At 39.0% G+C, this 25,262-nt stretch overlaps 1 protein-coding gene across 1 annotated transcript in view; it reads left to right on the top strand.

The window, feature by feature from the left end:
* The window catches only part of LOC122709383 (cytochrome P450 2C31-like), a 138,125-nt gene that overhangs the window by 20,659 nt on the left and 92,204 nt on the right, over window positions 1–25,262 (top strand). Inside the window, exons 5-6 of the mRNA XM_043926703.1 lie at window positions 22,300–22,476; window positions 23,431–23,572. Of these exons, the coding sequence (XP_043782638.1) occupies window positions 22,300–22,476; window positions 23,431–23,572 (319 nt within the window). The remainder of the gene's footprint in view (window positions 1–22,299; window positions 22,477–23,430; window positions 23,573–25,262) is intronic.

Raw genomic sequence — 25,262 nt, 5'->3', positions numbered from 1 at the left:
GATCTTGCCTACAGGATTAGAGTTTAGTTTGTTCGTTAGTTAAAAAAAAGACTATCGCCACATTCCTTAAAGGTAATTGCTACTATTGTTTTGCTAATGTCTAAAGCTTGTAAATTGACTAATGGGCAAAATCTTACTGTACTGACTTCTCATGATGTAAGTGAGATCTTAAACTTAAAAGTCAGAGCAACAATGGCTCTGTCTTTAAAGTTGCTGTAACTCAAGGGTTGTCGAAAACTCTTGGAATAGAATATCACTTACAGAGTTCCTGGAGACCCCAATCTTCAGAAAAAGTTGAAAAGGCTAATGACGTTTTTAAGAGGCATTCGTGTAAGCTAACTGAGGAAATATAAGACGGTTGGTTTAAAGTTTACCTGTAGCTTTAATGAAGGCTCGAACTGCCCCTAAAAAGGAAGGACTGTTCCCCTTTGAATGTATCTATGGAAGACCCTTCTTACACACAGACATTGTTATAGACCCTGAAGCCTTAGAATTAACCATGTGACTCAGCTTTCAGCTTTTCAATCTCCTCATCAATTGAAGGCTTCCCGTTTGTGTTTCTCTACTTCAAGGAAAGGACTTTCTTCAACTCTTCACCACAACAATCGTATGTGACGCCTCTTCTTGATCTGATGACTACTAGCAATCCTAAGATGGACTGATGTAACTATGGACATAATGTACTTTTAATTTTGATTATGTTTTAACTTAATTTAATGACTATTTTGACTTACACCTGTAACTGTATAATGGAGTTTGTTTCTAACCGTCTGAAAGCTTTTAGGTTACAAATGGTTGACCAGGCTCCTACGAGTGCCACAGCCTCCTCCAACTATTACTTGGGTCCCTTGGATCAGAGACCCTCAATATGAGGGTTAGGAGAAGATGTTGCCTCAGTAAATTAGAGATGACGCCCCTCAACAGCAGGAAGTAGTTATGGAATGAAAATGATGCCCTTTCCCTTGGCAACATAATTCTCCTAAAAGAAAAAGGGGGAATGATTCAATTCCTAGGCAGGTTGATAAGAAGTTCGGGGTCCCTGGGAAGGAGAAAGGGGTCTGGGGCTCATGAAGTGGAGATAGGGGTCTGGAATTCTCAAGGAGGAGAACAAGACAAACATCCCCCCCCCCCCCCCCACATTCTTTAGTCTTAGTCACATAAAACATTTTTTTCTTTAAGCCCAGAACTGATGATTACACAACAAACAACTCAGTTTAAACTCTGTACCAAGGATTATATAACAACAGTATATACTGCTTGAGGACAGTTTCTCCTTCTGAAAACCTTCCGGCTAATCCTGTTATCTTAAAACGTAAATTATGGGAGTGGATCTAGTAAGATTTTTACAACCTTGAGACATTCTTTTGACTTATCATAATAACTAATTAAAAAAGCATGTAACTCCCCTGCCTAGACTAGTGAGGGGGGCATTCTCTGTCCCCCTTCTGATGTCTATGTCAGAAGCTTTCTCTGTCCCTTTTCTTACTTTAATAAAACTGCTACACACACACACACACACACACACACACACACACACACACACAATAAACTAGAGAAAGAACAAACACAGCCCAAAGTTAGCAGAAGGAAGGAAATAATAAAGATCAGAGACTAAATAAACAATAGAGACTAAAAGGACAATAGAAAAGATTCAGTTCAGTTCAGTCTCTCAGTCATGTCCGACACTTTGCTACCCCATGGACTGCAGCATGCAAGCTCTCCGTCCATCACCAACTCCTGGAGTTTACTCAAACTCATGTCCATTGAGTCGGTGATGCCATCCAACCATCTCATCCTCTGTCATCCCCTTCTCCCCCTGCCCTCAATCTTTCTCAGCATCAGGATCTTTTCAAATGAGTCAGCTCTTCGTATCAAGTGGCCAAATTATTGGAGTTTCAGCTTCAACATCAGTCCTTCCAATGAACATCCAGGACTGATCTCCTTTAGGATGGACTGGTTGGATCTCCTCGCTGTCCAAGGGACTCTCAAGAGTCTTCTCCAATGCCACAGTTCAAAAGCATCAATTCTTTGATGCTCAGCTTTTTTTTTTTTTTTCCAACTCTCACATCCATACACGACTACTGGAAAAACCATAGCTTTGACTGGATTGATCTTTGTCAGCAAATAATGTCTCTGCTTTTAATATGCTGTCTAGGTTGGGCATAGTTTTTCTTCCAAGGAGCAAGTGTCTTTTAATTTCATGGCTGCAGTCACCATCTGCAGTGATTTTAGAGCCCCCCAAAATAAAGTCTGCCACTGTTTCCATTGCTTCCCCATCTATTCGCCATGAAGTGATGGGACCGGATGCCATGATCTTTGTTTTTTGAATGTTGAGTTTTAATATGCTTTTTCACTTTCCTCTTTCACTTTCTTTCTTTAATATAAATTTATTTATTTTAATTGGAGGCTAATTACTTTATAATATTGTAGTGGTTTTGCCACACATTGACATGAATCTGCCATGGATGTACATGTGTTCCCCATCCTGAACCCCACTCCTACCTCCTTCCCCACCCCATCCCTCGGGGTCATCCCAGTGCACCAGCCCCCAGCACCCTGTATCATGCATCAAACTTGGACTGGCGATTCATTTCACATATGATAATATACATGTTTCAAAGCCATTCTCCCAAATCATCCCACCCTCGCCCTCTCCCACAGAGTCCAAAAGACTGTTCTATACATCTGTGTCTCTTTTGCTGTCTCGCATACAGGGTTATCATTACCATCTTTCTAAATTCCATATATATCCTTTATTACTGTATTGGTGTTTTTCTTTCTGGCTTACTTCGCTCTGAATAATAGCCTCCAGTTCATCCACCTCATTAGAACTGATTCAAATGTATTCTTTTTAATGGCTGAGTAATACTCCATTGTGTATATGTACCACAGCTTTCTTACCCATTCGTCTGCCGATGGACATCTAAGTTGCTTCCATGTTTTGGCTATTATAAACAGTGCTGCGATGAACATTGGGGTGCACGTGTCTCTTTCAGATCTGGTTTCCTTGGTGTGTATGCCCAGGAGTGGGATTGCTGGGTCATATGGCAGTTCTAGTTCCAGTTTTTTAAGGAATCTCCACACTGTTCTCCATAGTGGCTGTACTAGTTTGCATTCCCACCATCAGCGTAAGAAGGTTCCCTTTTCTCCATACCCTCTCCAACATTTATTGCTTGTAGCCATTCTGACTGGCATGAAATGGTACCTCATTGTGGTTTTGATTTGCATTTCTCTGATAACGAGTGATGTTGAGCACCTTTTCATGTGTTTGTTAGCCATTTGTATGTCTTCTTTGGAGAAATGTCTATTTAGTTCTTTGGCCCATTTTTTGATTGGGTCGTTTATTGTTTTGGAATTGAGCTGCAGAAACTGCTTGTATATTTTTGAGATAATTTTTTGTCAGTTGCTTCATTTGCTATTATTTTTTCCCATTCTGAAGGCTGTCTTTTCACCTTGCTTATAGGTGCAAAAGCTTTTAATTTTAATTAGGTCCCATTTGTTTGTTTTTGTTTTTATTTCCAATATTCTGGGAGGTGGGTCATAGAGGATCTTGCTGTGATTTATGTCGAAGAGTGTTTTGCCTCTGTTCTCCTCTAGGAGTTTTAGTTTCTGGTCTTACATTTAGATCTTTAATCCATTTTGAGTTTATTTTTGTGTATGGTGTTAGAAAGTGTTCTAATTTCAATCTTTTACAAGTGGTTGACCAGTTTCGCCAGCACCACTTGTTAAAGAGATTGTCTTTTCTCCATTGTATATTCTTGCCTCCTTTGTCAAAGATAAGGTGTCCATAGGTGTGTGGATTTATCTCTGGGTTTTCTATTTTGTTCCACTGATCTATATTTCTGTCTTTGTGCCAGTACCATACTGTCTTGATGTCTGTGGCTTTGTAGTAGAGCCTGAAGTTGATTCCTCCAGTTCCATTCTTCTTTCTCAAGATTACTTTGGCTATTCGAGGTTTTTTGTATTTCCATACAAATTGTGAAATTATTTGTTCTAGCTCTGTGAAAAATACTGTTGGTAGCTTGATAGGGAGTGCATTGAATCTTTTTTTTTTTTTTTAAATTTTTTTATTAGTTGGAGGCTAATTACTTCACAACATTTCAGTGGGTTTTGTCATACATTGATATGAATCAGCCATAGATTTACACGTATTCCCCATCCCGATCCCCCCTCCCACCTCCCTCTCCACCCGATTCCTCTGGGTCTTCCCAGTGTACCAGGCCCGAGCACTTGTCTCATGCATCCCACCTGGGCTGGTGATCTGTTTCACCATAGATAGTATACATGCTGTTCTTTTGAAACATCCCACCCTCACCTTCTCCCACAGGGTTCAAAAGTCTGTTCTGTATTTCTGTGTCTCTTTTTCTGTTTTGCATATAGGGTTATCATTACCATCTTTCTAAATTCCATATATATGTGTTAGTATGCTATAATGTTCTTTATCTTTCTGGCTTACTTCACTCTGTATAATGGGCTCCAGTTTCATCCATCTCATTAGGACTGGTTCAAATGAATTCTTTTTGACGGCTGAGTAAAATTCCATGGTGTATATGTACCACAGCTTCCTTATCCATTCATCTGCTGATGGGCATCTAGGTTGCTTCCATGTCCTGGCTATTATAAACAGTGCTGCGATGAACATTCGGGTGCACGTGTCTCTTTCAGATCTGGTTTCCTCAGTGTATATGCCCAGAAGTGGTATTGCTGGGTCATATGGCAGTTCTATTTCCAGTTTTTTAAGGAATCTCCACACTGTTTTCCATAGCGGCTGTACTAGTTTGCATTCCCACCAACAGTGTAAGAGGGTTCCCTTTTCTCCACACCCTCTCCAGCATTTATTGCTTGTAGACTTTTGGATAGCAGCCATCCTGACTGGTGTGTAATGGTACCTCATTGTGGTTTTGATTTGCATTTCTCTAATAATGAGTGATGTTGAGCACCTTTTCATGTGTTTGTTAGCCATCTGTATGTCTTCTTTGGAGAAATGTCTGTTTAGTTCTCTGGCTCATTTTTTGATTGGGTCATTTATTTTTCTGGAATTGAGCTGCAGGAGTTGGTTGTATATTTTTGAGATTAATCCTTTGTCTGTTTCTTCATTTGCTATTATTTTCTCCCAATCTGACGGCTGTCTTTTCACCTTACTTATAGTTTCCTTTGTAGTGCAAAAGCTTTTAAGTTTCATTAGATCCCATTTGTTTATTTTTGCTTTTATTTCCAATATTCTGGGAGGTGGGTCATAGAGGATCTTGCTGTGATTTATGTCGGAGAGTGTTTTGCCTATGTTCTCCTCTAGGAGTTTTATAGTTTCTGGTCTTACATTTAGATCTTTAATCCATTTTGAGTTTATTTTTGTGTATGGTGTTAGAAAGTGTTCTAGTTTCATTCTTTTACAAGTGGTTGACCAGTTTTCCCAGCACCACTTGTTAAAGAGGTTGTCTTTTTTCCATTGGATATCCTTGCCTCCTTTGTCAAAGATAAGGTGTCCATAGGTTCGTGGATTTATCTCTGGGCTTTCTATTCTGTTCCATTGATGTATATTTCTGTCTTTGTGCCAGTACCATACTGTCTTGATGACTGTGGCTTTGTAGTAGAGTCTGAAGTCAGGCAGGTTGATGCCTCCAGTTCCATTCTTCTTTCTCAAGATTACTTTGGCTATTCGAGTTTTTTTGTATTTTCATACAAATTGTGAAATTCTTTGTTCTAGTTCTATGAAAAATACCGTTGGTAGCTTGATAGGGATTGCATTGAATCTATAGACTGCTTTGGGTAGAATAGCCATTTTGACAATATTGATTCTTCCAATCCATGAACACGGTATATTTCTCCATCCATTTGTGTCCTCTAGATTTCTTACACCAGTGTTTTATAGTTTTCTATATGGGTCTTTTGTTTCTTTAGGTAGATATACTCCTAAGTATTTTATTCTTTTTGTTGCAATGGTGAATGGTATTTTTTCCTTAATTTCTCTTTCTGTTTTCTCATTGCTAGTGTATAGGAATGCAAGGGATTTCTGTGTGTTGATTTTATATCCTGCAAATTTACTATATTCATTGATTAGCTCTAGTAATTTTCTGGTAGAGTCTTTAGGGTTTTCAAGGTAGAGGATCATGTCATCTGCAAACAGTGAGAGTTTTACTTCTGCTCCAATCTGGATTCCTTTTATTTCTTTTTCTGCTCTGATTGCTGTGGCCAAGACTTCCAAAACTATGTTGAATAGTAGTGGTGAGAGTGGGCACCCTTGTCTTGTTCCTGACTTTAAGGGAAATGCTTTCAATTTTTCACCATTGAGGATAATGTTTGCTGTGGGTTTGTCATATATAGCTTTTTTTTTTTGTACTGGGTAAGACTTTCTTTCTTTCTTTCTTTTTTTTTTATTTTTATTAGTTGGAGGCTAATTACTTCACAACATTTCAGTGGGTTTTGTCATACATTGATATGAATCATCATGGAGTTACATGTATTCCGCATCCCGATCCCCCCTCCCACCTCCCTCTCCACCGATTCCTCTGGGTCTTCCCAGTGCACCAGGCCCGAGCACTTGTCTCATGCATCCCACCTGGGCTGGTGATCTGTTTCACTATAGATAATATACATGCTGTTCTTTTGAAACATCCCACCCTCACCTTCTCCCACAGAGTTCAAAAGTCTGTTCTGTACTTCTGTGTCTCTTTTTCCATTTTGCATATAGTGTTATCATTACCATCTTTCTAAATTCCATAACTATGTGTTAGTATGCTGTAATGTTCTTTATCTTTCTGGCTTACTTCACTCTGTATAATGGGCTCCAGTTTCATCCATCTCATTAGAACTGATTCAAATGAATACTTTTAACGGCTGAGTAATATTCCATGGTGTATATGTACCACAGCTTCCTTATCCATTCATCTGCTGATGGACATCTAGGTTGCTTCCATGTCCTGGCTATTATAAACAGTGCTGTGATGAACATTGGGGTGCACGTGTCTCTTTCAGATCTGGTTTCCTCAGTGTGTATGCCCAGAAGTGGTATTGCTGGGTCATATGGCAGTTCTTTTTTTTTTTTTTTTAATTTATTTTTTTTTTTATTATTTGGAGGCTAATTACTTCACAGTATTTCAGTGGGTTTTGTCATACATTGATATGAATCAGCCATAGATTTACACGTATTCCCCATCCCGATCCCCCCTCCCACCTCCCTCTCCACTGATTCCTCTGGGTCTTCCCAGTGCACCAGGCCCGAGCACTTGTCTCATGCATCCCACCTGGGCTGGTGATCTGTTTCACCATAGATAGTATACATGCTATTCTTTTGAAACATCCCACCCTCACCTTCTCCCGCAGGGTTCAAAAGTCTGTTCTGTATTTCTATGTCTCTTTTTCAGTTTTGCATATAGGGTTATCGTTACCATCTTTCTAAATTCCATATATATGTGTTAGTATGCTGTAATGTTCTTTATCTTTCTGGCTTTCTTCACTCTGTATAATGGGCTCCAGTTTCATCCATCTCATTAGGACTGATTCAAATGAATTCTTTTTAACAACTGAGTAATATTCCATGGTGTATATGTACCACAGCTTCCTTATCCATTCATCTGCTGATGGGCATCTAGGTTGCTTCCATGTCCTGGCTATTATAAACAGTGCTGCGATGAACATTGGGGTGCACGTGTCTCTTTCAGATCTGGTTTCCTCAGTGTGTATGCCCAGAAGTGGGATTGCTGGGTCATATGGCAGTTCTAATTCCAGTTTTTTAAGAAATCTCCACACTGTTTTCCATAGTGGCTGTACTAGTTTGCATTCCCACCAACAGTGTAAGAGGGTCCCCTTTTCTCCACACCCTCTCCAGCATTTATTGCTTGTAGACTTTTGGATAGCAGCCATCCTGACTGGCGTGTAATGGTACCTCATTGTGGTTTTGATTTGCATTTCTCTAATAATGAGTGATGTTGAGCACCTTTTCATGTGTTTGTTAGCCATCTGTATGTCTTCTTTGGAGAAATGTCTGTTTAGTTCTCTGGCTCATTTTTTGATTGGGTCATTTATTTTTCTGGAATTGAGCTGCAGGAGTTGCTTGTATATTTTTGAGATTAATCCTTTGTCTGTTGCTTCATTTGCTATTATTTTCTCCCAATCTGACGGCTGTCTTTTCACCTTACTTATGGTTTCCTTTGTTGTGCAAAAGCTTTTAAGTTTAATTAGGTCCCATTTGTTTATTTTTGCTTTTATTTCCAATATTCTGGGAGGTGGGTCATAGAGGATCTTGCTGTGATTTATGTCGGAGAGTGTTTTGCCTATGTTCTCCTCTAGGAGTTTTATAGTTTCTGGTCTTACATTTAGGACTTTAATCCATTTTGAGTTTATTTTTGTGTATGGTGTTAAAAGTGTTCTAGTTTCATTCTTTTACAAGTGGTTGACCAGCTTTCCCAGCACCACTTGTTAAAGAGGTTGTCTTTTTTCCATTGTATATCCTTGCCTCCTTTGTCAAAGATAAGGTGTCCATAGGTTTGTGGATTCATCTCTGGGCTTTCTATTCTGTTCCATTGATCTATATTTCTGTCTTTGTGCCAGTACCATACTGTCTTGATGACTGTGGCTTTGTAGTAGAGTCTGAAGTCAGGCAGGTTGATTCCTCCAGTTCCATTCTTCTTTCTCAAGATTACTTTGGCTATTCGAGTTTTTTGTATTTTCATACAAATTGTGAAATTATTTGTTCTAGTTTTATGAAAAATACCGTTGGTAGCTTGATAGGGATTGCATTGGATCTATAGATTGCTTTGGGTAGAATAGCCATTTTGACAATATTGATTCTTCCATTCCATGAACACGGTATGTTTCTCCATCTGTTTGTGTCCTCTTTGATTTCTTTCATCAGTGTTTTATAGTTTTCTATGTATAGGTCTTTTGTTTCTTTAGGTAGATATACTCCTAAGTATTTTATTCTTTATGTTGCAATGGTGAATGGTATTGTTTCCTTAATTTCTCTTTCTGTTTTTTCATTGTTAGTATATAGGAATGCAAGGGATTTCTGTGTGTTAATTTTATATCCTACAACTTTACTATATTCATTGATTAGCTCTAGTAATTTTCTGGTAGAGTCTTTAGGGTTTTCTATGTAGAGGATCATGTCATCTGCAAACAGTGAGAGTTTCACTTCTTCTTTTCCTATCTGGATTCCTTTTACTTCTTTTTCTGCTCTGATTGCTGTGGCCAAAACTTCCAACACTATGTTGAATAGTAGTGGTGAGAGTGGGCATCCTTGTCTTGTTCCTGATTTCAGGGGAAATGCTTTCAATTTTTCACCATTGAGGGTGATGCTTGCTGTGGGTTTGTCATATATAGCTTTTATTATGTTGAGGTATGTTCCTTCTATTCCTGCTTTTTGGAGAGTTTTAATCATAAATGAGTGTTGAATTTTGTCAAAGGCTTTCTCTGCATCTATTGAGATACTCATATGGTTTTTATCTTTCAATTTGTTAATGTGGTGTATTACATTGATTGATTTGCGGATATTAAAGAATCCTTGCATTCCTGGGATAAAGCCCACTTGGTCGTGGTGTATGATTTTTTTAATATGTTGTTGGATTCTGTTTGCTAGAGTTTTGTGAAGGATTTTTGCATCTATATTCACCAGTGATATTGGCCTGTAGTTTTCTTTTTTTGTGGCATCTTTGTCTGGTTTTGAATTAGGGTGATGGTGGCCTCATAGAATGAGTTTGGAAGTTTACCTTCTTCTGCAATTTTCTGGAAGAGTTTGAGTAAGATAGGTGTTAGCTCTTCTCTAAATTTTTGGTATAATTCAGCTGTGAAGCCATCTGGTCCTGGGCTTTTGTTTGCTGGAAGATTTTTGATTACAGTTTCGATTTCCTTGCTTGTGATGGGTCTGTTAAGATCTTCTATTTCTTCCTGGTTCAGTTTTGGAAAGTTATACCTTTCTAAGAATTTGTCCATTTCATCCAAGTTGTCCATTTTATTGGCATAGAGCTGCTGGTAGTAGTCTCTTATGATCCTTTGTATTTCAGTGTTGTCTGTTGTGATCTCTCCATTTTCATTTCTAATTTTGTTAATTTGGTTCTTCTCTCTTTGTTTCTTAATGAGTCTTGCTAATGGTTTGTCAATTTTGTTTATTTTTTCAAAAAACCAGCTTTTAGCTTTGTTGACTTTTCCTATGGTCTCTTTAGTTTCTTTTGCATTTATTTCTGCCCTGAATTTTAAGATTTCTTTCCTTCTGTTAACACTGGGGTTCTTCATTTCTTCCTTCTCTAATTGCTTTAGGTGTAAAGTTAGGTTATTTATTTGGTTTTTTTCTTGTTTCTTAATGTAAGCCTGTAATGCTATGAACCTTCCCCTTAGCACTGCTTTCACAGTGTCCCATAGGTTTTGGGTTGTTGTGTTTTCATTTTCATTCATTTCTATACATAGTTTGATTTCTTTTTTGATTTCTTCTATGATTTGTTGGTTATTCAGAAGCGTGTTATTTAGCCTCCATATGTTTGAAGTTTTAACAATTTTTTTCCTGTAATTGAGATCTAATCTTACTGCACTGTGGTCAGAAAAGATGACTGGAATGATTTCAATTTTTTTGAATTTTCCAAGACCAGATTTATGGCCCAGGATGTGATCTATTCTGGAGAAGGTTCCGTGTGCACTTGAGAAAAGGTGAAGTTGATTGTTTTGGGGTGAAATGTCCTATAGATATCTATTAGGTCTAGCTGGTCCATTGTGTCATTTAAGGTTTGTGTTTCCTTGTTAATTTTCTGTTTAGTTGATCTATCCATAGTTGTGAGTGGGGTATTAAAGTCTCCCACTATTATTGTGTTACTATTAATTTCCTCTTTCATACTCGTTAACGTTTGCCGTACATATTGCAGTGCTCCTATGTTGGGTGCATATATATTTATAATTGTTATATCTTCTTCTTGGATTGATCCTTTGATCATTATGTAGTGTCCTTCTTTGTCTCTTTTCACATCCTTTATTTGAAAGTCTATTTTATCTGATATGAGTATTGCGATTCCTGCTTTCTTTTGGTCTCCGTTTGCGTGAAATATTTTTTTCCAGCCCTTCACTTTTAGTCTGTATGTGTCTCTTGTTTTGAGGTGGGTCTCTTGTAGACAGCATATATAGGGGTCTTGTTTTTGTATTCATTCAGCCAATCTTTGTCTTTTGGTTGGGGCATTCAACCCATTTACATTTAAGGTAATTATTGATAGGTATGGTCCCGTTGCCATTTACTTTGTTGTTTTGGGTTCACGTTTATACACCCTTTCTGTGTTTTCTGTCTAGAGAAGGTCCTTTAGCATTTGTTGAAGAGCTGGTTTGGTGGTGCTGAATTCTCTCAGCTTTTGCTTGTCTGTAAAGCTTTTGAATTCTCCTTCATATCTGAATGAGATCCTTGCTGGGTACAGTAATCTAGGTTGTAGGTTATTCTCTTTCATTACTTTCAGTATGTCCTGCCATTCCCTCCTGGCCTGGAGGGTTTCTATTGATAGATCAGCTGTTATCCTTATGGGAATCCCTTTGTGTGTTATTTGTTGTTTCTCCCTTGCTGCTTTTAATATTTGTTCTTTGTGTTTGATCTTTGTTAATTTGATTAATATGTGTCTTGGGGTGTTTCGCCTTGGGTTTATCCTGTTTGGGACTCTCTGGGTTTCTTGGACTTGGGTGGCTATTTCCTTCCCCATTTTAGGGAAGTTTTCAGCTATTATCTCCTCGAGTATTTTCTCATGGCCTTTCTTTTTGTCTTCTTCTTCTGGAACTCCTATGATTCGAATGTTGGGGTGTTTCACATTGTACCAGAGGTCCCTGAGGTTGTCCTCATTTCTTTTGATCCTTTTTTCTTTTTTCCTCTCTGCTTCATTTATTTCTACCATTTTTTCTTCTACCTCACTTATCCTATCTTCTGTCTCTGTTATTCTACTCTTGGTTCCCTCCAGAGTGTTTTTTATCTCATTCATTGCATTATTCATTTTTAATTGACTCCTTTTTATTTCTTCTAGGTTTTTGTTAAACATTTCTTGCATCTTTTCAATCTTTGTCTCCAGGCTATTTATCTGTAACTCCATTTTGTTTTCAAGATTTTGTATCATTTTTATTATCATTGTTCTAAATGCTTTTTCAGGTAGATTCCCTATCTCCTCCTCATTTGTTTGACTTGGTGGGCATTTTTCATGTTCTTTTACCTGTTGGGTATTTCTCTGCCTTTTCATCTTGTTTAGATTGCTGTGTCTGGAGTTGGCTTTCTCTATTCTGGAGGTCTGTGGTTCCTTTTTATTGTGGAGGATTAACCCAGTGGGTGGGGTTGGACGATTGGCTTGTCAAGGTTTCCTGGTTAGGGAAGCTTGCGTCAGTGTTCTGGTGCGTGGAACTTGATTTCTTCTCTCTGGAGAGCAATGGAGTGCCCAGTAATGAGTTTTGAGATGGGTCTATGTGTTAGGTGTGACCTTGGGCAGCCTGTATGTTGACGTTCAGGACTATGTTCCTGTGTTGCTGGAGAATTTGCGTGGTATGTCTTGCTCTAAAACTTATTGGCTCTTGGGTGGTGGTTGGTTTCAGTGTAGGTATGGAGGCTTTTGGACGGTCACTTATTACTTAAAGTTCCATGTAGTCAGGAGTTTTCTGGTGTTCTCAGGTTTTGGGCTTAAGTTTCCTGCCTCTGGATTTCAGTTTTATTCTTCCTGTAGTCTCAGGACTTCTCCAACTATACAGCACTGATAATAAAACTTCTAGGTTAATGGCAAAAAGATTCTCCCCCGTTAGGGACACCCAGAGAGGTTCACAGAGTTCCATGAAGAAGAGGACGGGGAGGAGGGAGATAGAGATGAGCTGGAGGAGAAAAAAGGGGGACTCAAGAGGAGAGAGACAGATCTATGCAGTTGTCTGATCCCAGAGTGTTCTCCATAGCCCAGACACCCACAAAGATTCACAGAATTGGATTGGGAAGAAAAGGGGAAAGGAGGAAGTAGAGGTGTTCTGAGGTAGAAAACAGAGAGTCAAGATTGGGAGAGAATAATCAACACACTCCTGAATAAAAATGGGAACTGAATATTGGATTCTTAAATGTTCACAATTTATATCATATACTGAAAAACAAAAATTAAAAATCTAGAGTAGAGGTTAGACTCTTAAAGATACTATATTAAAAAACAAAAACAAAAACACAAAAAAATTTTAGAAATATATATGAAGTTTGGTTTAAAAATAGGGCTTCTGTTTTTTTTTTGCAAGGTTATAGTGTAATGAAAATGAAAATTAAGGAGTAGTAGAGGAGTAATAGAGGACTTTAAAAAGAAGAGAAAAAGAAAAATAGAAAATAGAAGAGCAAAAGGAAAAAAAAAGAAGAAAAAAAAAGAAAAAAAATTTTTTTCCTAATTAAAAAAATCGTAGAAATCTATGAAAATGAAAGTTAAGGAGTAATGGGGGAGTAATAGGGAATTTTAAAAGAAAATAAAAGAGAAAAAATAAAAAAGAAAAAAAATATTTTTTTCTTACTTAAAAAAAAAAAAAAAGTAAAAATATATCTAGGAATTTCTCTGGAGCTGTTGTGGTCAGTGTGGGTTCGGCTCAGTTTCAGATAGCTCCTCGTTCCAGCTTACACGTCTCGCTATCTACAGGCCCCTTCCAGTGTAGTCGGTGTTTTCTACAGGGATTTTAATCTGTTGCACCGGTCCCTTCTGAAGCGGTTCCCTTTGTTTATTTGGCTTCTGTTTGCTGGTCTCTTCAGTGCCGAATTTCCGCCCTGACACAGGCGGGCGGAGGTGGTCTCTTATTCAGGTTGCTAGTTCCGTCTTGCTGTGGGGCGGGGCTGGCGCTGCTTTCCCCCATCTACTCAGGCTCCCGGCTGCTCTATATGGAGCGTGCCCTGCGCTGCGCGCGGTTCCAGCCCTCGGGTGTTCCACAAAAGCACGGAATAAAAAGCTGCGCCTGCTTTTTGTGCCTTCCCCGTCAGAGAGGTTCAGGCAGCCAGGGGCTTGACGGGCACACTCTCCCCGGGTGCGGCACGCCTACTCCCTTCCTCGGTCCCAGTCTCAGTTTCCGCCGGTGCCAGTCGTGTGCGTATGCCTTCTGCCCTCCGTGTCCCCAGCCCCAGTCCCCACCCGCACCGGTCGGGTGCCTGTGCCCTCTGTCTCGCTGCAACCCTCCCGGTGGATGTCAACCATCCAGAATCTCAGAAGGTCTTTGATTAGAAACTGGAGGCCTGTTTGCAGTGCGGTAGGGGATGCAGTCCTTGGGGCCGAGCCTGCCCCTTTCCCCTGCCCCCTGCCTCCAGCCTCTGGCAGGGCTGGGCCAGCCCACAGCCTGCGAGCTCTCCTCTGGACTTTCTCGGTCCCTTTGTTCTGTGAACGGCCGGCAGTGTGTTCGGGCCGGTTAATTTTCTCTCTCTCTTTTGCTATCCCACAGTTTAAGCTGGTAACTCACAAAAGCTCCCTCCGATTGTCCTCAGGGCACTCAGGCCCGGTCCTTACCCTAAGCCATGCTGCTTGCTCCTCTCCGTTCCGCCCCCACTTGCTGGTGGCAGATGCGGGTGTCTGGGGTACTTTTCTGCTGGGAGTTGCTTTTAGGCTCATAATCTGTGGGTTTTATTTATTGTTCCCCTCCCAGTCAGGTTGCCCTCCGAGATTCAAACACTTCCCCCAGACCTGCCAGTGCTAGGGTTTCCTGGTGTCTGGAAACTTCCTCTATTGACTCCCTTCCCAGGACGGATCTCCGTCCTTAGCTCTTTTGTCTCTGTTTTTATCTTTTATATTTTGTCCTACCTCCTTTTGAAGACAATGGGTTGCTTTTCTGGGCGCCTGATGGCCTCAGCTAGCGATCAGAAGTTGTTTTGTGAAATTTGCTCTGCGTTCAGTTATTCTTTTGATGAATTTGTAGGAGAGAAAGTGGTCTCCCCGTCCTATTCCTCTGCCATCTTGGCTCCTCCCCTCCCATATATAGCTTTTATTATGTTGAGGTATGTTCCTTCTCTTCCTGCTTTCTGGAGGTTTTTTTTTTTTTTTAAATTATAAATGGATGTTGAATTTTGTCAAAGGCTTTCTCTGCATCTATTGAGATAATCATATGGTTTTTATCTTTCAGTTTGTTAATGTGGTGTATTACATTGATTGATTTGTGGATATTAAAGAATCGTTGCATCCCTGGGATAAAGCCCACTTGGTCATGATGTATGATCTTTTTAATGTGTTGTTGGATTCTATTTGCTAGAGTTTTGTGAAGGATTTTTGCATCTATATTCACCAGTGATATTGGCCTGTAGTTTTCTTTTTTTGTGGCATCTTTGTCAGATTTTGGTATTAGGGTGATGGTGGCCTCATAGAATGAGTTTGGAAGTTTACCTTCCTCTGCAATTTTCTGGAAGACTTTGAGTAGGATAGGTGTTAGCTCTTCTCTAAATTTTTGGTATAATTCAGCTGTGAAGCCATCTGGTCTTGGGCTTTTGTTTGCTGGAAGATTTCTGATTACAGTTGCAATTTCTCTGCTTGTGATGGGTCTGTTAAGATTTTCTATTTCTTCCTGATTCAGTTTTGGAAAGTTGGACTTTTCTAAGAATTTGTCCATTTCTTCCAAGTTGTCCATTTTATTGGTGTATAGTTTCTGATAGTATTCTCTTATGGTCCTTTGTATTTCTGTGTTGTCTGTTGTGATTTCTCCATTTTCATTTCTAATTTTATTGATTTGATTTTTCTCCCTTTGTTTCTTGATGAGTCTGGCTAATGGTTTGTCTATTTTATTTATCTTCTCAAAGAACCACCTTTTGGCTTTGTTGATTTTTGCTATGGTCTCTTTTGTTTCTTTTGCATTTATTTCCGCCCTAATTTTTAAGATATCTTTCCTTCTACTAACACTGGGGTTCTTCATTTCTTCCTTTTCTAGTTGCTTTATGTGTAGAATTAGGTTGTTTATTTGACTTTTTTCTTGTTTCTTGAGGTATGCCTGTATTGCTATGAACTTTTCCCTTAGCGCTGCTTTTGCAGTGTCCCACAGGTTTTGGGTTGTTGTGTTTTCATTTTCATTCGTTTCTATCCATATTTTGATTTCTTCTTTGGTTTCTTCTGTGATGTGTTGGTTATGCAGAAGCATGTTGTTCAGCCTCAATATGTTGGAGGCTGAATTTTTAATAGTTTGAATAGTTGAATTTTTAATAGTTTTTCTCCTGTAATTGAGATGTAATCTTACTGCATTGTGGTCAGAAAAGATGCTTGGAATGATTTCAATTTTTTTGAATTTACCAAGGCTAGATTTACGGCCAGGATGTGATCTATCCTGGAGAAGTTTCCATGTGCACTTGAGAAAAAGGTGAAATTCATTGTTTTGGGGTGAAATGTCCTGTAGATATCAATTAGGTCTAACTGGTCTATTGTATCATTTAACGTTTGTGTTTCCTTGTTAATTTTCTGTTTAGATGATCTATCCATAGGAGTAAGTGGGGTATTAAAGTCTCCCACTATTATTGTGTTGTTGTTAATTTCCTGTTCCATACTTGTTAGCATTGATCTTACATATTGCAGTGCTCCTTTGTTGGGTGCATATATATTTATAGTTGTTATATCTTCTTCTTGGATTGATCCTTTAATCATTATGTAGTGTCCTTCTTTGTCTCTTTTCACAGCCTTTATTTCAAAGTCTATTTTATGTGATATCTATTTTATGTGATATCACTACTCCTGCTTTATTTTGGTCTCTATTTGCATGGAATATCTATTTCTAGCCCTTCACTTTCAGTCTGTATGTGTCCCTTGTTTCAAGGTGGGTCTCTTGTAGACAACATATATAGGTGTCTTGTTTTTGTATCCATTCAGCCAGTCTTTGTCTTTTGGTTGGGGCATTCAACCCATTTACATTTAAGGTAATTATTGATAAGTATGATCCTGATGCCATTTACTTTTATTGTTTTGGGTTTGAGTTTATACACCCTTTCTGTGTTTCCTGTCTAGAGAAGATCCTTTAGCATTTGTTGGAGAACTGGTTTGGTGATGCTGAATTCTCTCAGCTTTAACTTGTCTGTAAAGCTTTAGATTTCTCCTTCATATCTGAATGAGATCCTTGCTGGGTACAGTAATCTGGGCTGTAGGTTATTTTCTTTCATCACTTTAAGTATGTCCTGCCATTCCCTCCTGGCCTGAAGAGTTTCTATTGAAAGATCAACTGTTATCCTTATGGGAATCCTCTTGTGTGTTATTTGTTGTTTTTCCCTTGCTGCTTTTAATATTTGTTCTCTGTGTTTGATCTTTGTTAATTTGATTAATATGTGTCTTGGGGTGTTTTGCCTTGGGTTTATCCTTTTTGGGACTCTCTGGGTTTCCTGGACTTGGATGATTATTTCCTGCCCTGTTTTAGGGAAGTTTTCAACTATTATTTCCTCAAGTATTTTCTCATGGCCTTTCTTTTTGTCTTATTCTTCTGGGACTCCTATTATTTGAATGTTGGGCATTTAATATTGTCCCAGAGGTATCTGAGGTTGTCCTCATTTCTTTTAATTTGTTTTTCTTTTTCCTCTCTGTTTCATTTATTTCTACCATTCTATCTTCTACCTCACTTATCTTATTTTCTGCCTCCATTATTTTACTGTTGGTTCCCTCCAGAGTGTTTTTTTTTTTAATCTCATTTATTGCATTGTTCATTATATATTGACTCTTTTTTATTTCTTCTAGGTCCTTGTTAAGCCTTTCTTGCATCTTCTCAATTCTTGTCTCCAGGCTATTTATCTGTAACTCCAATTTGTTTTCAAGATTTTGCATCATTTTCACTATCATTATTGGGAATTCTTTTTCAGGTAGATTCCTTATCGCTTCCTCTTTTGTTTGGTTTGGTGGGCATTTATCCTGTTCCTTTACTTGCTGGGTATTTCTCTGCCTTTTCATCTTGTTTATATTGCTGTGTTTGGGGTGGCCTTTCTGTAATATGGCAGTTTGTGGTTCCTCTTTATTGTGGAGGTTCCTCACTGTGGGTGGGGTTGGATGGGTGGCTTGTCAAGGTTTCCTGGTTAGGGAAGCTCGTGTTGGTGTTCTGGTGGGTGGAGCTGGATTTCTTCTTTCTGGAGTGCAATGAAGTGTCTAGTAATGAGTTTTGAAATGTCAGTGGGTTTGGTGTGACTTTGGGCAGCCTGTATATTGAAGGTCAGGGCTATGTTCCTGTGTTGCTTAAGAATTTGTGTGTTATGTCTTGCTCTGGAACTTGTTGGCCCTTGGGTGGTCCTTGGTTTCAGTGTAGGTATGGAGGCGCTTGATGAACTCCTGAAGTCAGGAGTTCTCTGGAGTCAGGAATTCTCTCGTGTTCTTAGGATTCGGACTTAAGCCTCCTGCCTCTGGTTTTCAGTCTTATTCTTATAGTAGCGTTAAGACTTCTCCATGTACTCCACTGGAGCTGGGAGACAAGTCTTCTAAGATCAGTTGCGCTCTGATGCTCTCTGAAAAGATCACAAGTTCAGAGTCCAAAAAATTCACCTGTTCACAGAAAGCCCTGCATTCCTATACAATTTTGGAATGACCGGAAATGTTGGGAAAAGTTAGAATGGCCTTCTCATTTTCGCCTTCGGATGTGACCTCCAGTTCCCCTGCACTTCTCAGGTTGGAAGGCTTCCCCAGACTTCAGGCCACCAGGCAGTTGAGCCGAGGGGCTGCACCAGAGAGCAGGGCTCAGAGGCAGGAAGCAGGTTTGAGGACAGCAGACAGGTCAATGACAAGGAAAGTTTCCCAGTGCTGGGTGTACAGTGGTGCTTCTCTCTGACAGCTTTCTTGTGGAAGTGATGATATCCCTCAGTTCTGGTCGGCCACCCCAGTGCTTGTCTGAGACTCCTCTTTCACTTTCATCAAGAGGCTCTTTAGTTCTTCTTTGCTTTCTGCCATAAGGGTGGTGTCATCTGCATATCTGAAGTTATTGTTATTTCTCCAGGCAATCTTGAATCCAGCTTGTGCTTCATCCAGCCCAGAATTTCCCATGATGTACTCTGCATATAAGTTAAATAAGTAGGGTGACATAGAGCCTTGATGTACTCCTTTCCCAATTTGTAACCAGTGTATTGTTCCATGTCCAGTTTTAACTGTTGCTTCTTGACCTGCCTACAGGTTTCTCAGGAGTCAGGTAAGGTGGTCTGGTATTCCCATCTCTTTCAGGATTTTCCAGTTTGTTGTGATCCACACAATCAAAGGCTTTGGCGTAGTCAATGAAGCAGAAGTAGATGTTTTTCTGGAATTCTCTTGCTTTTTCTGTGATCCAATGGATGTTGACAATTTGATCTCTGGTTCCTCTGTCTTTTCTAAATCCAGCTTGAACATCTGGAGTTTCTCAGTTCACATACTGTTGAAGAGTTGCTTGGAGAATTTTGGGCATTACTTTGCAGCATGTGAGATGAGTGCAACTGTGTGGTAGTTTGAACATTATTTGGCATTGCCTTTCTTAGGGGTTGGAATGAAAACTAACCTTTTCCAGTCCTGTGGCCACTGCTGAGTTTTCCAAACTTGCTGGCATATTGAGTGCAGTACTTTAACAGCATCATCTTTTAGGATTTGAAACAGCTCAAGTGGAATTTCATCACTTCCACCAGTTTTGTTTGTAGTGATTCTTCCTAACGCTCACTTGATCTCCCATTCCAGGATGTCTGGCTCTAGGTAGGTGATCACACCATCATGGTTATCTGGGTCATTAAGATTTTTTTTTTGTATAGTTCTTCTGTTTATTGTTGCCACCTCTTCTTAATATCTTCTTCTTCTTTTAGGTCCATAACATTTTTGTCTTTTGTTGTGCTCATCTTTGCATGAAATTAAAATCAGCAATACATTAACAGGATTATAATCTATGAATAAGCAAAATTTATTCAGGGGATGCAAAGATGATTCAGTGTCTGCAAATCAATCTATGTGATGCTACTGCTGCTAAGTCACTTCAGTCCAACTCTGTTCGACCCCATAGACAGCAGCCCATCAGGCTCCCCCATCCCTGGGATTCTCCAGGAAAGAATATGGAGTGGGTTGCCATTTCCTTCTCCACTGCATGAAAGTGAAGAGTGAAAGTGAAGTCACTCAGTCGTGTCCGACTCTTCGCGACCCCATGGACTGCAGCCTACCAGGCTCCTCTATCCATGGGACTTTCCAGGCAAGAGTACTGGAGTGGGGTGCCACTGCCTTCTCCTAATCTATGTGATACATCACATTAAAAATGAAAAATAAAAATCATATGATTTTTTAAAGTTATGCAAAAAAACCTTTTGACTGAATTCAACATACATTTATGATAAAAACTCAAAAGTGAATACAGAGGGAACATATCTGAATGTAATAAAGCCCCTATAGGAGAAGCTCCCATCATTCTCAATGGTGAAAACCAGAAAGTATCTCCTCTGAAATCAGGAACAACACAAGGATGCCCATTCTCCCAACTTTTAATCAGCATAGTACTGGAAGTTCCAGCCACAGCAAGCAAAGAAAAAGAAATATGGTACTGGCACAAAAGCAGGCATAGTTAATGGAACTGAAGAGGCAGCCTAGATATGAACCCACACCTAGTAGGTAATTAATATACAACAAAAGAAGCTGGAATACAGAATGTAGAAAAGACACCCTCTTCAATCAGTGGTATTGGGAAAACTGGACAGTTACATACAAAAGAATCAAAGTGGATGCCTTTATCACACCACATATAAAAATAAATTCAAGATGGATTAAGGATTTAAATGTAAGAACCAGAACTATAAAAATTCTAGTAGTAATCATAGATGTGTGCTCTTTGACATTAATCTTGTTGATATTTTTTTGGTTATGCCTTGTTTGGCAAGGGAAACAAAAGCAAAAATAAAGGAATGTGACCTAGTCAAATGTAAAAGCTTTTGCACAGTGAGGGTAACTATCAACAAAACAAAATGCCTGCCTGCTGAATAGACTATATTTGCAAATACACAAAAAACTCATACACTTCAACAGCAAAAGAAAACCTTAATTAAAAAGTGGACAGAAAGTTCAAATAGGTATTTTTTCCAAAGAGGACAAACTGTTGGCCCATAGGCACACAGAAAGATGTTCAAAACACAAATTATCAGGAAAATACAAATAGAAACACTGTAAGATTTTACCTCACACCAGTCAGAATGGCTATTATAAGAAAGAGAAGAAATAACAAGTGTTGGGAGGATGTGGAGATAAGGGAACACTCATGCACTGTTGGTAGGAATGTAAATTGAAACAGTCATTATGACACACAGTATAGAGGTTCCTCAAAAAGTTAAAAATAGAACTCCTATATGATCTGGGATTTAACTGGGTACTTCTCTTTAGAAAACATCTGGGTATTTATCTGAAGAAAAGAAGCTTATCCAAAAAGATATGTGCTCCCCTATATTCATTGTAGCATTGTTGAAATAGGTAAGATATCAAAATCACCTAAGTGTCCATTAATAGATGAAAGGATAAAGAAGAAGTGGTATACACACACACAGACACACACAGAAATATTACTCAGCCATATAAAAAAATGAAATCGTGCCATTTTTACAGCATGGATAGTCCTAGAAGATATGCCAAGGGAAGAATGTCTGGCAGACAAAGACAAATATTATATGGTTTACTTCATATTTAGAATCTAAAAATTAAAACAAACAAAATAAAACAGAAACAAATTCATAGATACAGAGAAGAAACTGGTGGTCCTCAGAGAGGAAGAAGTAGAGGGATGAATGAAATAGGTAAAGGGGATTAAGAAGTATAAACTTCAGATATAAACATAATAAGTCACAGGGATGTAATATACAGCATAAGGAATAGAGTCAATAACATTTCAATAACTGTATGATGACAGATGATTCCTAGGCTTATCATGGCTATCAATTTGTAATGCATGTAAATGGTGAATCACCATTTTGTACACCTGAGACTAATTAATATGTATCAACTATTAATATATTTTCATAAAAATGAATATAGAAAAAGTGTATGATCCCTGCACACTTTTTAGTTGACTCTCTATAGACATGTGTGTAGTGTAAACTGGGATAAACACTGGATTCTACTTCTGTCACTTGTTTTGTGTCTTAGACTGGTAGACTAACCTTTCTGAACCTCAGTACCCTCATTTGGAAAGATGTGGTATGATCCTGAATTTCCTCAGAGTTATGGGTAGGAAAATATTTCGAATGGTTTTGAAATTAGTTGTTAATCTGTGTATACTGTCACTCAGGCCATTTTATCAGTTCTCTCTCCTTCAAATCCCAAATGGGTTCCAGTGCAAGAAGCATATCTTACTCATCTTTATTTACTCATTTTATAGCAATATGTCTGCACCATAATATGGGCCTGTAAATGTTTGCTGAAAGAATTGACTGTCTCTTTTCTTTTTCAGCTCTACAATGCTTTCCCCTCTTTACTACATTATCTCCCAGGGAGTCATAATACATTATTTAAAAACATGACTGAGCAAAGAAAGTTTATTTTGGAGAAAATAAAGGAACACCAAGAATCCTTGGACCTCAATAACCCTCAAGACTTTATTGATTACTTCCTGATTAAAATGGAAAAGGTAAAATGGGATCCAGATTTGCTACTTCATCATTGTATGTGGAGTGATGTGATGCATGGAATAACTTTGTTTCTTCTCAGTGGAATCAGTTTACTAAAACAAATGCTCCTTCTTAAAGATATATTCATTGCCTGTGCAACCTATTGTTGTGCAAACTGTACTGGATGTCTTGAATTATTTCTGCATTGTCACTGAAAATTGCTTGGAAGTTTTTATATTTACCATGTTAAAGCTGGTTCTTTATTTGAGAACAGATTGAAACACACACACGCCCACACATTCAAGATAAGTGACAGATAGTATATTTTCTTTCATTAGATAAATTCCGTGAATGGGTGATGTAAGAAATGAGAGAAGGTAGAAATGGGTGGGAATCTAGAAAGGCTTACTCTTGGAAAGACAGTAGGAAACAGATGAAGTAGCTTTTGAGAATTAGCAGAGATGACAAAATTTGTTCAGGGAAAGATAAGTGCAGTGATGAAGTGTGTGGAGTTTTTAAAGAGATTGTCTTGCTAGTAACTGAGGAACTGTCATGGGTTTAATGACTGATGAATTTGGGAATAGTGTTTCAGTTTGAGGATAGGTGATTCTGAAGGCCTGAGTGAGAAATTTAGATTTGATGAAATAGACAATAGATGCCTGAACTGGTGGTGAGTGGCAGTGATAACTTGATAAGAGTCAGGTTAGAAAGAAATGACTGAAGAACTGATTTACTCCAGTGGGTGAGAAAGTGAGGAATCAGAAAGGACTTGTTGGAAGTTTAACTCTGGTTATATTTTAATTGAAGAAATTCTAATAACTCATCTAACTTTGCCTTCATCTATAACATTCTCTAATGTTTGGCTTAATTTGTCAAAAAAGTAAACTTAAAAAATTATGTTGTTATATGATATTATTTTAAGTTACTTGTAAGTTTATTTTACTTATCAAGTAATCCTAATACATCATTGCTAGGAGAAACACAATAAACAGTCTGAGTTTACCATGGACAACTTGATCACCACTCTATGGGATGAGCTTACTGCTGGAATAGAGACAACAAGCATCACTCTGAGATATGGACTGCTGCTCCTGCTGAAGCACCCAGAGGTCACAGGTAATGTCACAGATGATGGACAGGATGAAATTCCAGTTAGAAATTGGCAGGCAACCCTGATGACTTTTCTACTCTTCATCTGCCTAAAAGATGTACTAGAAAAACTTCCATCCTTAGTACATCTTCCTATCACTGTATGAATTGCATTCAAATTAGAGTATAATAAAAAAGGAGAATGAAATAGTTAACCAGCAGCAGAGTTACGGAGGGCAGAGATCACTGTCCTCCCAACTGTGGTGGAGTATCCTTGATTTGCTTCAGGTCAGATGCAGTAGGGGTTCCATGATGGCTCAGATGGTGATGAATCTTCTCTACAATGATATTGCTTGATAAGCTTTCCAAATCCAGATAAATATACTTTTGTCAAAAGTTGATTCTACTCAGATGCATTTGCAATGGAAGGATTGACTCAACAAATCACAATCTTTCTTCATCAAAAAACCTCACTCTTTAAATTAAAACTTATACACAAAAATTCTGTTCAAATACACCCTTCTGGGCAAACAAATTTTTTCCTCACATATGTAATTTCTCATCCTCCTTTTTTTTTTTTTTTTTTAAATTCAGTCCTCATTTAAGAGAATATTTTCATTACTATCATGTTTTGTGCGTTGACTCATTAAGACCCTTTTATTTTTATTTTTTTGAGTTTAATTGTCTTACAATGTTGTAATAGTTTCTGTGGTACAACAGAGTGAATCAGTTATATGTATATATATTTACGGACTTCCCAGAGGGTGGTAGTGGTAAAGAACTCACCTATCAACATGCATGTGAGACATAAGAGATGTGGGTTCATTCCCTGGGTTGGGAAGATCCCCTGGAGGAGGACATGGCAACCCACTCCAATATTCTTGCCTGGAGAATCTCATGGAGAGAAGAGCCTGGTGGCTGACAGTCCAAAGGGTTGCAAAGAGTCAGACATGACTGAAGCAACTTAGCACATATGCATGTAGATTTATAACTGTTATATCTTCTTGTTGGATTGATTCTTTCATCATTAGGTAATGTCCTTTTTTTCCCTCTTGTTCCATACAGTCTTTGTTTTTAAAGTTCGTTTTGTCTAAGAATTGTTTCCTCAACTTTCAACTTCCATTTGTACTCAATACATTTTTCTTGTGGAGTAGCTGCTGGGTGATGGTGGGTGTGGCAGCTGGTTATGAAACCCCTATGGGGCCCAGTCTAGTCCAGGCCCTCTGGTGGTTAGAGCTGGGTCCAGGGTCTCTTCCTGAGATGGCTGGCAGAGAGTTCTGGGATTTCCTAGAATTGGGTGTGAGTTTGCTGTTGGGTGAGCCTGGGGCCCAAGATGTCTTCTAGTGGTGCTGACCTGCTGTTGAGTAGGCTGGATCTTGACATGGTTGGCTGCAGGACTGCTGTGGTCCTGGGGCTGAGGTTGGCCTGCTAGTTGGTGGATCAGGCCCTAGGAGTCTTGAGGATAGTACCTGCCTTCTGTGTGTATGAGGCCACATCCTGGCTTCTCTGGCTGCAGGGTCTTGGGTATCTTGGTGGGAGAGGCCAGATCCTGTGTTCTCTGGCTGTAGGACCCTGAGGATCCTGGAGTTGGAGTTGGCCTGCCCATTGTCTGGATGGGGGCCCTGGGGGACCCGGGGTTGGTGTCTCCCAACGGGTGAGTGGAGTTGGGTCCAGGGGCAGCTGGGGCTCAGGGCTGCTATAGTAACCGACATGCTGG

This window comes from Cervus elaphus, chromosome 15 (genome assembly GCF_910594005.1).
Source record: "Cervus elaphus chromosome 15, mCerEla1.1, whole genome shotgun sequence".
Taxonomy (NCBI): domain Eukaryota; kingdom Metazoa; phylum Chordata; class Mammalia; order Artiodactyla; family Cervidae; genus Cervus; species Cervus elaphus.
Note: the sequence above shows the minus strand (reverse complement) of the source record. Positions and strands in the feature narration are given on the sequence as shown.